Source organism: Alexandromys fortis, unplaced genomic scaffold (genome assembly GCF_014885135.2).
Source record: "Alexandromys fortis isolate MF-2015 unplaced genomic scaffold, M_Fortis_MF-2015_v1.1 scaffold_167, whole genome shotgun sequence".
Lineage (NCBI taxonomy): Eukaryota > Metazoa > Chordata > Mammalia > Rodentia > Cricetidae > Alexandromys > Alexandromys fortis.
In genome coordinates, this window is record NW_026068050.1 from 2,956,977 (window position 1) to 2,969,000 (window position 12,024).

General features: G+C 43.0%; 1 protein-coding gene across 1 annotated transcript in view; it reads left to right on the top strand.

The window, feature by feature from the left end:
• The window catches only part of Tnfaip8l3 (TNF alpha induced protein 8 like 3), a 41,252-nt gene extending 31,564 nt beyond the window's left edge, over positions 1 to 9,688 (top strand). The window contains exon 2 of the mRNA XM_050119509.1: positions 7,639 to 9,688. Within this exon, the coding sequence (XP_049975466.1) occupies positions 7,639 to 8,201 (563 nt within the window). The 3' untranslated portion in view covers positions 8,202 to 9,688. The remainder of the gene's footprint in view (positions 1 to 7,638) is intronic.
• The last annotated feature ends 2,336 nt before the right edge of the window (positions 9,689 to 12,024 follow it).

Here is a 12,024-nt window from a genome sequence, read left to right on the forward strand (position 1 = left end):
TGCCATTGTTCTTGAGGTCTCAGTAGTCCTCATTGTCCGCTATGTTCAGCTAGACCGGTTTTATCCCAGGCTTTTTCAGACCCAGGTCAGCTGGCCTTGGTGAGTTCCTGATAGAACATCCCCATTGTCTCAGTGTGTGGGTGCACCCCTCACGGTCCTGAGTTACTTGCTCATGCTCTCTCTACTTCTTCTCCTGATTTGGACCTTGAGGTTTCAGTCCGGTGCTCCAATGTGGGTCTCTGTCTCTGTCTCCTTTCATCGCCTGATGAAGGTTAATATTCAGGAGGATGCCTATATGTTTTTCTTTGGATTCTCCTTATTTAGCTTCTCTAGGATCACTAATTATAGGCTCAATGTCCTTTGTTTATGGCTAGAAACCAGATATGAGTGAGTACATCCCATGTTAAGAACTGTTCTTGAGCTAACTAAATGGTTTTCCAGGGAAAGTGCCTGGCTCACAATGACCTGAGTTGAATCTCCAGAACTTCTGTATAAAGGTGGCGGAGAGAACAGACTACACAGAGTTGTCCTCTGACCTCTGCGTGTAGGCTTTGGCACGTGTACATGCCCACATTCATGCCTCTCATATGTTCAATAACAATACATTTTAAACATTAATTTTAAAAGAATTGTTCCTTCTGTGCATTGACCATATAAATGTTATATTTTCTTCTGTTTTATCGATGTGCTTGAAATGCTTTGTAAGTTTAAAGCTTTGTTGTATTGCTTGTGTGAGGGGGGGGTGTACATGTGTGCATGTCAGTGAGAGAGCATGCATGTGCCCATGGAGGCCAGGAGAGGGTGTCTGATCCCCTAGAGCTGGAATTACAGGTGTTTGTGAGTACCTGATGAGGGAATGGGTCTCTGAACTCTGGTCCTTCTGATAGAGCAGTAAGCACTCTTAAGCACTGAGCCAACTCTCCAGGCTCAGTTATTGAAAAATTCATTCTCCTGAGGGAGATAAAACCTGATCAATTTTTATTTTAAAATGGGCAGTAATTCAAAAAAACCATTTAAGCTAATTGGTTTATTACCCATGCATGGAGGTTTAGTATGTATTAAAATAATGTGTATTTAGTGGGGGTCAAGTGCAGGGCAATAGGGTGGCCCACAGAAGCCGGTGCTGTTAGCTCCTGCACAGTGCATTTAGAGAAGTCCCTTACTTTCTCTTGCCTTGGCTTCTCTGCGCGTAAGATGCTGCAGATGTTCTGTGTATCATAGAACTGCTGCAAGACTATGATCATTTATACGCATAAGTACTTCAGTAAGCAGGACTACCCTAAAAGGAGAGCATGACTAGGCTTTGTTTAAAGGGATTGCATGAGTGGACGCTGGCTTTACTGATGAATGCCCTTGTGTGGTATAAAAATCTCTCTCGGGTCGTCAGATCCTGTCAAGTTGGAAGTGATTCTGTCTCTAGTGACGTCACAAGTATCTGCCTCAGATAGTCCTGGTAGAGGAAACTGATCAGATTCTCATTAGTGACTTCACAAATATCTGCCTCAGATAGTCCTGGTAGAGGAAAGTGATCAGATTCTCATTAGTGACTTCACAAATATCTGCCTCAGATAGTCCTGGTAGAGGAAACTGATCAGATTCTCACTTACTTTTCAGAGCTAGCTATAAAATCAATGAGAAAAAAAAAATAAGAAAAAAAAAGTTAAAACAGACACAATTCTGCCCCAAAACAAAAACTGTATCTATGATCAACTTCTGGCAAATGTGCTATTCTCTCAAAATTCTGTCCTTTCTGTGTCAAATGGTGAATGTTTGCTTTCCCAGGTAGATGGAGATTTAAGTTGAAGTCCATTTAATGTGTCACATAAGAAGTCACTGTCATTAAGGAGCTTTTTAGTCACTGTTCTATTGCTCTGAGGAGACACCATGACCAAAGCAACCTATCAAAAAAAATTATTTAATGGGAGACTTGCTTACTGTGTCAGAGGTGAGTCCGTGACCATCATAGCAAGTAGCAGAGTGACAGGCAGGCAGGGAGGGGCCGGGAGTTCAATAGCAGGTAGTGTAGTGACAGACAGAAAGACAGACAGGCAAGCGGGCAGGCAGGCAGTGCCCTGGAGTAGAAAGGCCATGGTTGTAGGCTTTGTCTAGAGTCTTGGACCCTGGAGCTCTGCCGCTGACTAGCTACATGTCTTTGAATGAACTGCTGCCGTCAACTGGGCCTCAGTTTCCTCCTTTATGAGCTGGAGCACCCCGGTCTTCTCCTGCAGGACTGTAATGATCCTAGATAGGTGGCACCCTGCCCCTCAGGTGCAGAATCATGAGTTGAGTTACAGATTGCTCCATGGAGGGTGGTGGTTGGCTGGGGTAGGTAAGAAAAGATAAAGCAAGAGACTGAAAACTTCGACAGCTGTCTCTGCCAAAATCTCTTCATCTCGCCTAAAATGATAGGTACCTGGGGAAAACAAACAAGCCCCACCTCAAAAAAGCCCCCCCGTGCTACAGTTACAGAGGTGTACCATCAGGCTTGACGTTATGGTTGATTTCTTATCGGATCATGTTAGAGCATTGCTTTTGCCTCAGAGTGTGTCTGTGGAAGAGCTCTTGCCAAGAGGAGAACAGTCACCGACTCTGCCTGCTCTCCTCTGCTCATATGTACTTGCATGCTAAGAGCATAGGCCCCCACCCCTGTCTTTGACTTTGTGTCTTGCAGACAGACACTTTCTGAACTCCCTGCGGAAGGAAGTTAAAGAGCTGTCTGTGAGCATGCCCCACTCAAAACACCTGCAATGTTTCCTGTTCCTTGCACGGAAACATAAGTGACGGGTGGCCAGAAGTCTTCTGAGCTCCTCCATCTGGGTCTTGCCTTCTCCATGGCCACGGTCTTGCCCCCCACCTTCCCTGTACACTTGATTCCCCGCCCTGACAGATGGTGCTCCCTAAACAGCACACACTGCTTCCATCCGGATACCACGTCCGTTTATAACTTCTGCTTAACATTTGCAGCTAATTTTCCCCTGCCGTCATCCTGAGCTGTCACTAGCAATGAAGTGATGCTATTTGCTTGCTCTTACAAAGGAGCCTCTGTTGTAGGATGTTAATCTGCCTCTCCGAACTCATGTTCAAGTTCTCCACTCACTTTCTAGAGAAGCTACAGCGGAAGAGAATGAGAGTCCTGTGAGGAGGGGGACAGAATAGCTGTGCTATGGTCCCTCCCTCCACACAACCTGATGTCGCGCTCAAGAGCACTCTCCGGGGTTCTGGTGACAGCGCAAAGTCTGATGTCTTTTCTAACCATCATTTACTTCGCCTCCCTCCCCAAGTTTATTACCTGTTCTCATGAGGCTCCTCTGCCTCTCCTGCCCACTCACCAAGCCTGGTGAGACCTTCCTTCTGTTTGCCACTATGGGCATGCCATGTCACCATCTGGGAGTGCTTCGTGTTTTCTGGAAATATGGAGGTATAACTTGTGCTCTGGCTGAACGCTGTTTTTAACACAGCAGCTCGGTCTTGCTCCAGGCTTTTCCTACGTACTCAAGTGTCCACATAGAGCATCTTGGTGTTCTCTCTCTAGTTCATTTCCACTGTCGCATTGGAGTCAGGGATCCCTAAGCCTCAGAAACTGGCTCTTGCCCTTAATGGCTAGATAATGGGACTTCTGTTCAGAGACAATTAACAGAATTATCCCTGGCTATAGATTGTATCAATACTGATTCTGAACATTTTAGTGTTTCCCACTAGCCGTAGTGAAGCTTGCTTCCCTATTCAGTTTATCCTTGACTTTAGTTTCCAAAACTTGACTCTTCTAGAAGTTAGTGTCTCTTCCTGGTATATTACCAACATGTTGCCCTATAGCATGCTAACACAGAAGTATGGATAGAAAAAGCCAGGATATCCATGTGCAAAACATCTCTGAATAAGACCATGTTCTGGGGTCCACACTCCCTTAAATTCTTAGTAGCACTGTGTATCTCCTCCCCCATAGGGCTCTGGGGGTTGAAAAGTGTTCTGTGGTCCTGATTGTCTTGATTTTACTTCTGCTAATCCTTCACACTGTTTCTCATAATGCATCCTATGGGATGTGTTTTATATATATATATATATATATATATATATATATATTTGTGTGTGTGTGTGTGCCTAGTAAGTTTGTGACTGGGTAGCTAAATAAAACCATGAGATTATCTTTCCTGCAGGACTTCTTGAAGCCTTGCCAATATCTGATGTACTAACCATCGAGAGCAAAAGTAGGTGATCATCTAAAACTCATTGGAGTGATCACAGAGCCTTCCTTCCCGGGACATCTGGGGCGATGGGTCGGGAGCCCTCTGTGATGAGGCACATTTATGATCACGTTGAATGCAGCAATTCTGTGGTCCTGGGGCAATCCACTTGGTGATGCGACTTTTTGTTTCATTTGTTTTCCTGGTGGTTTTGATGGTTTTTGTTTGGCTTCTTCTGTCTCAAGCCTTGTGATCTTTCAAGTGTTTGGAGATTTCCATATTCAGACCTTCTTGAGTTCTCAGAGTAGAAGTTTGTAAGTCCTGTTTATTTGCAGATAAATAATTCTCCTTCTAGAGAGATGGCCAGAAACCTTAGGGAAACCACCGAGGGGCTTGGTATCATGGTGAGTAAGTGGAAAATTTTCTTTCTACCCACCCAAATTAGTCTCCTCCGCCATAACAATCCACCATAAACAGCCTTGAGATGCTGTGAGTTTGTCTTCATGGTCCTGGAACTCAGAAGTCTGAAGCAGGTTCGCAGGGATTTGGGAGGTGCAAGGAAGAAAGCTTCATCTTGCATTTCTAGCTTCCACAGGCCACCCAGATTCCTTGGCTCATGTCCGCATCCTCCATCTGCAGAGCTGGCAGTGACGTCACCTCAGCCTCTGCTTCTACTCTCACACCACTTTCTCTTCTGCTTCTGGTCCCCTCGTCTTATCCCCTTGCAGCAACACATCATTCCATGAGCCTGTGCGTGGACGGAACAACATAATCTCTCTGCTTCAAGACCCTTAACCACATAGGTTTTGTCGTGTAAGACAGCGTTGGTTCCAGGTACCGGTAAATGGACATCGTGTTGCAAGTAGACATTTTCTTCCCCAGTCATTTCCGTCTTCTCTTGGAATTGATGGACTACTGTAATGTATTTATTAAACCTCACAGAAAATAATCCATTTCATTTTGTGTAATACCCAGTGTTTTCAAATTTCTTTAAGAGACTTTTTTTCCTTTAAGACATTATTTTGTCTTAAAAAGAAGATTTATCCTATTTTCAAGTGTGTGTGTGCGTGCATGCATGTGTCTGTCTCTCTGTGTATGGATGAGCACAGGTGCCCACAGGGACCAGAAGAGGCCATCCTCTGGAGACAGACTTACAGGCAGTTGTGAGCTGCCTGGTGTAGGTCCCGGAAACTGAACTCAGGTTTTCTGCAAGAGCAATCATACCATGTTGTTAACTGCTGAGCCATCTCTCAGCCAGATTTCTTGTTTTATTTTGAAGTCTCTCAATAGCCCAGGCTAACCTCAAACCTGTGCTCCTCCTCCTTCGTGTGAGCATGCATTGTTACCCAGCTCAGACGAAGAGAGCTTTGAGGAAATGGACTTTCAGACACAAATCCCCTCATCTATCGTCCTTTCTGTGCAGACTTTATACAGATTCATTTGCCCAAGAAGATGCACGAGGCCAAGGCATGGTGATCCTTCTTCCCATTGTTCAATCATGGTGCTTCCTCCTAGGGAGAAGTTAAAAGAAGTTTATAGCTCTGGGTGGAGAACCTTCTCAGACAAAGAGCCAATCTGAAATTCACACTGATGATGCGTCTTTTAATCAAAGTACCTTAGCCTGCTATTCCACATGTCATTTAGAGATGTGTTTCTTATAAAGCTTTATTTTTTAAAGATTAATAAATATTCAGCCCAGATTAGTCTTGGTATGAGCACTGTGCCCCAATAAAAGAAAATTTTCAGTCTGTGGAGGTTTATCATCACCAGACTTTTCCTTAAATTTCAATTTATTTACACGCTTTGGTTGCAGATAATTATGATGGATTAATTGGAGAGCATACATGAAATTAAAGTTCTGTGAGTGAGCCAAGGGTGGTGGTCCATTCTTGCAATCCCAGCACCAGAGAGTAGAAGTGAGAGTATTGCAAGATCGAAGCCAGCTTGGGCCACATAGGCCAGTTATAGACTTCGTGGAGTATTTTAACAAATTCAGGATAGACTTATGCAGACACAGTGTTGTAGGATTTAAAAACACATATGCTCTCCTTTATTCACGAAGCAGAAAAGAGCAAAATAAGCTGTCTGTGGTTTTCCTGCGTTTCCTTCAGTGTGCTAATCACACAATGCTTGATTTGTCATTTGTTGGTTATTTGCATTTCCCACACAGTAACATTCTGTGCCCTTGAGAATTAGTGATCTGGGCACAGAGACACACACTGTAACCCCAACACTTAGGAGGCAGAAGCAGGAGGATCTTGAGTTCAAATCTAGCTTATGCTATATAAGTTCCAGACCAGCCTGGGCTACAGAGTGAATTTCAGACCAGCCTGGGCTACAGAGTGAAATCCTGTGTCTTTGTGACTTTCTTTTTTGTCTTTTTTTTTTTTTACTGGAGCTGTGGTTGCTAAGGAACTTCCCTCCAACTAAGCTAAATCCCCACGTTGTGAGACCCCACCTCAAAAAAATAAAAATAAACAATTAAATTAAGTAACTAATAAGCAAGTAAACATTGGTTGGGTATTATTCTTAACAGAGTTCTTTTGACTTCCTCCCAAATTTCTGACTCTGTTGTGTAAGTTGAACATCCAGGCAATGACAACCCCAGCACACAGCTGCCTGGCATCTGGAGCATGCCACAATTTCCAAGACCTTGAAAATGAAAATAACATATCTTAGATTCAATAAAACATGGATCCTGAGACTTGGGCAAAAACAAACAAAGATTTCCACAATCAACTTGTCTATATTGTCCCTAGAAGTTGACTACATTCTGAGCTCATGCACTAATTCTGTCTTATGTAAGTTGCAAAAATGAATAGTTTCCAGTGGCTGTAGGGAAACCTTTGGTAAGTAGTCAAGTCAGAGAGGCCTCATGCATTGGGTAGGTCTACACTGGTAAGACGTGGTCTGGAAGAGGGGAAGATGATTCCAGAACAGATGGATGAGCATCCTGAGTAGCATTCAGAAACTTCTCAGAAGGATCCGGCCCATGTGCAGAGGGCAGGTCAGCTGGTGGTTCGGCATTTTTGACGTCTATTTCCCCATAAAGTGTCTTTCTTTGTGCTGCCAAGAACAGTGATGAGGGTTGATGAGATTGATTCGGTTGTTGCAAGGGTGCTTGCCACCAAGCCTGAAAAACTGAGTTCAACCCTTGAGACTCCACAAAGCTGCCCCGTGACCATAACATGTGTGCCCACACATTGTGTGTATGCATACACACGCACAACACAAATAAATGCAAAATAAAATTAATAAAAATGTTGGTGGGCAGGGCATGGTGACACACGCCTATAATCTAAGCACTTGGGAGATCTGGGGTGGAGTTCAGTTAAGCGTCTGTGGATATAGACATTAGCTTGTGTTCAAAGGATGTAAGATTAACTTAATGTGTTTTACTTGCAAAAAAAATGTAACAGTTCTCATAGTCCTTCATGTGCTTATTTCTTTACCATAGGTCCTAATGTGTTCAGCTCAAAAAGTCTTGCCCTTCAAGCCCAGAAGAAGATCCTGAGCAAAATAGCCAGCAAAACTGTAGCCAACATGCTGATTGATGACACCAGCAGTGAGATTTTTGACGAGCTCTACAAAGTCACCGAGGAGCACACGCATAGCAAGAAGGAAGCCCACAAGATCATGAAAGACTCAATCAAGGTGGCCATCAAAATCGGCATCCTCTACCGGAACAAACAGTTCAGTCAGGAGGAAGTTGTAATTGTGGAGAAACTGCGGAAGAAGCTGAACCAGACTGCCATGACCATGGTCAGCTTCTATGAAGTAGAATACACCTTTGACACAAACGTGCTCTCTAAGCTGCTGCATGAATGCAAGGACCTGGTCCACGAACTGGTGCAGCGACATTTGACACCCAGAACCCATGGACGCATAAACCATGTCTTCAACCACTTTGCTGACGTGGAGTTCCTTTCCACCCTCTATGGTCCGCGTGGAAACTGCAGGCCCAATCTCAAGAGGATTTGTGAAGGAATCAATAAATTGTTAGATGAGAAGATCCTCTGAACGGCTTCTTGTCTCCTGGACTTCTGCTGCTTTGAAGTTAGAACCATCCAACCTGGTCCCATAAGAATCAAGCAGCAACCCTCATTCCAGACGTTCTAGTTCCATCCTCTTCATGCTTCTGATGCTGATCCTAACCCAGATGTAGTGCGTTGACTCTCTGAGCAAGGGCATGAGGTTGCAAGTCTGAAAGAACTGTGTTTGTGAGCTCAAAGAACAGTCAAGGGTTCTAAGCAGGGAGCCTGCTGTGCTCACCACCGTGAGCTCAGTTCATCTTACAGTGGAAGGCATCCTGGATTAGGACACAGAAGACATGGGCTTGGGTATCCATCCTGCCACTACGGACTCTATCTTCTGTGTTCCAGAGACATGATGCTTCCTGACTACCTCACAGGGCTGTTGTGAGGACCGAACAGGACAACTCACATTCTTGATTTTGTGCAACAGACACCAGTGATTGTATATAACAAATAGACGGGGAGTAACTATTCCTGATTGATGGGGTTGGTGTCTGTTGTTGTGGCATATTTAATAATCACAGTACCAGAGAGGCTGAAATATGAGAATTATAATTTTTTGGTAGTCTGAACCACAGAGTAGGGTTGAGACAAACCTGACCTATATAGAGGAAATGAAAAAGAAAAAAGGAGTTGGAAGAGGAAAAAAGAAATAGAACAAAAGGAAAAGCAAGAGTTCCTTGCCTGCTTTGAGAGAAATGAGAGTCAAGGTGACGTTGTTCCCTTTGCTCTGCACGTGGACTGAGGACACCTATCCAGGGCCCGCGGTGACTCTCCATGTAGGAAGAGCAATGCTTTCGCTATCTCCCGGTTCTCTCTGGTCTCTCAGACTCTCCACTTTCGTCTCCAGCTGCATCTGTTCAACAGTCATTCCGCTTCTCCGGCTGTGCTAACGCACTTCCTCCGTATCTCCTTTCATTTCATCTTACACGAGAAACTTGCCATTTGGATGAGTAGTTTTCAGTTTCCCTAATGAGATGATAAAGTATGTTTTGTGGGGTGTGGGGATTCTGTGCTAAAATTTTATTTATAACTGATCTGTAATATTTCTAAGCATCTGTTGTGGTGTAAAGCCTCAGTAGCTATATATATATATATTGTATTATCAAATAGTGTAATTAGCATATCTTTCACAAATATTTATTTTTTTCCTGAAAGGATTATTCAGAATATAATGTTTTATTTAGTAACATTTAGTAACATGTAGCACATTATTATTCGCTATAATGACCCTATTATGAAACCGAACAGTAGAATTTTTCGATGTAACTATCAACTTCTCCCATCCCTTTCCTTCTCCACTTCTCACTCCACTTTTTCTTTCCTAGATAACAACTTCTGAAGTATTTCCTGTTTGTGAATTACACAGTGTTTGTTCAATGTCTGTCTCATTGCACTTAACATAAAGTTTTGTAATTTCGTCCATATTGCTGCAAATGTCAGAATTTTTTTTACAATAAAAACCATTCTGTTCTGTTCTTCTGTTCCTCATCTGTTGATGGTGCTTTGAGTCTTAGCTATTGCAAATATTGCTGTAATAAACAAGGGAGTTGTTTTCAACACAACTATTCCATTGACGTTGCATAGGTACTCAGGAACGTGGTTTCTGGGGTAGGTGGTAGCTCTTCCCTTACTGCACAGCCGCTCTTTGTTCTGCAATGGCCGCTCTGCATTGCATCTGCAGCAACACTATATAAAATTTCCCTTTCCTCCTTGTCATCCTCTTTCTTTTTGACATTATCATTGCATCCTCAGAGAAGTAAAATCCCACTGTGATTTTGATGTGTATTTTCCTAATAACTAATGATTTTAATCCTTTTTACAAATATTTTGGCTATCAGTGCCCCTCTTTTTGAGGAATTTCTATTCTCGCCTTTGCCCTTTTAAAACTTGGATTGTGTTTTAATTTGCTGTCGAGCTCTTTGATGACGTTAATAGTAATCTATGATTAGAGTGGATGGGGAGAGCTGAGTGTGCCGTGGGCGGCAGACACAGAGAGATGGAACTGCCCACACCAAGGTCTCAGTCAGTCCCAGATGTGGGACATTGAGCTACAGGATTTAATTTCTACTGTTAACCTTTGATTTGGCTCTGATTTCACTATCCCCTGGTTCTCTCTGGGCTCTGATTGGGGCTGTGCCCCAATTCTTACCTAACTTGCTTGTGACTTTAAAGGAGCTCAGTCTTTGGCATTTTAGAGCCACTTTAGAGGTACTTTGAAGAGACTGAACTTTTTCATGCTGTGGGACTTTAAAGGTTATACCATGCTTTATTATAGTGTGATGTTGATATTAATTTGAGATCTTAGGGATAAACAAAAAAGGAAAGGTTATGAATTAATAGTAATATTTTAGCATGCCAGTGTTTAGTATGGCAAGGCGCCTGTTGTCTTGGTTGAGTGTTTGTTAACCTGACACAAGCTAGAGTTTTCTGGAAAGAAGAGTATCTATTGAGAAAATGCACACGTCAGGTTGCAGGCAAAGCTCTAGGGCATTTTCTCAATTGGAGACTGATGTGGAAGGGTCCAGCTCACTGGAAATGGTGTCATTCCTGGGTAGGATACCCAAGCTTGTGTAAGGACTCAAGCTGAGTAAGCCATGGGAACTAAGCCAGAAAGCAGTACCCTCTGGGGCCTCTGCTTTAGTTGCTGCCTCCAGGACCCTACTCTAGTTCATTCACTGAATTAACTTCATGAAGGACTTTAATCTGGGAGGAGAAATAAGAGTTTTCCTTCCCAAACTGCTATTGGTCAGGATGTCCCATCACCCCAGTAGGAAACGAATGAGGATAATAGGATGTAGGGTTCTTTGAGTATGCCCTGAGTAAAACTTGAAATATTCGATGGTGACACCTCCAGCCATCCTTTTGCTGGATTTTTGTTGTTATGAGTCTTTCATATTTTTTATAACATTTAAGGTTTTTTTCAGTAAAGAATTGCATTTAAATTTTGATAAGAATTGCATAATATCTTTAAGTTGTTTTTTGTAGGACGGCTGTTTTTGTAGTATTAATCCTGCCAATCCAGGAGCATGGGCGCTCTTTCCATCTCCTGGTATAATCTTCAGTGTCCTTTTTCAGTGTCTTAATATCTTTATCATACAGGTATTTCACTTCCTTAGTCATATTTGTTCCATGATTTTTTAAGGCTGTTGCGAACTTAATTGTTTCCCTAATTTCTTCCTTGGTGTGCTTGTCATTTGCATATAGAAAGGCTATGAATTTTTTAGTGCTATTTTTGAGTCCTGCTACTTTGTGGATGTGTTTACCAGGTGTGGGATATGTCTCATGGACTCTTCGGGGTCTTTTATGTACAGAATCCTATCATCTGCAAATAAGGATACACTGAATCCTTTGTGTCCTTTTTATTGCCTTCACATGTCTTATTGAGCTAGCTAAGACATCCAGCACTCTGTTATATTGACGAAAAGGGGGAGAAACCAGACATATCTGATTTGTTCCCAATTAAAGGAAAGGCTTTGAGTGTCTCCTTGGCCCCTCCTTCTTTCTTCCTTCACAATTCTTCAGTAACACTGGGATAAAGCAAAATTAACAAGAGCCCATTAGCTTTGACTTAGTTTGGTTTTTAGCTTATATGTAATTTGTGGAGAAAGTTGAGGATGGCAAGTTCAGCCGCCTCAAACCGGCTTGAATAAGTTCCAATCACCACAGACTTCCAGGCATCACCAGGTAGCAACCACAGAAACAGAAAGCCAAGGCTAGAACCACTTCAAAAGAATGTTAGGAGAGTCCCCAAGGAAGGGAAGACCTGGCACTCAGGGAGGGACTTGGCTTTTATCTACTGCTGAAGT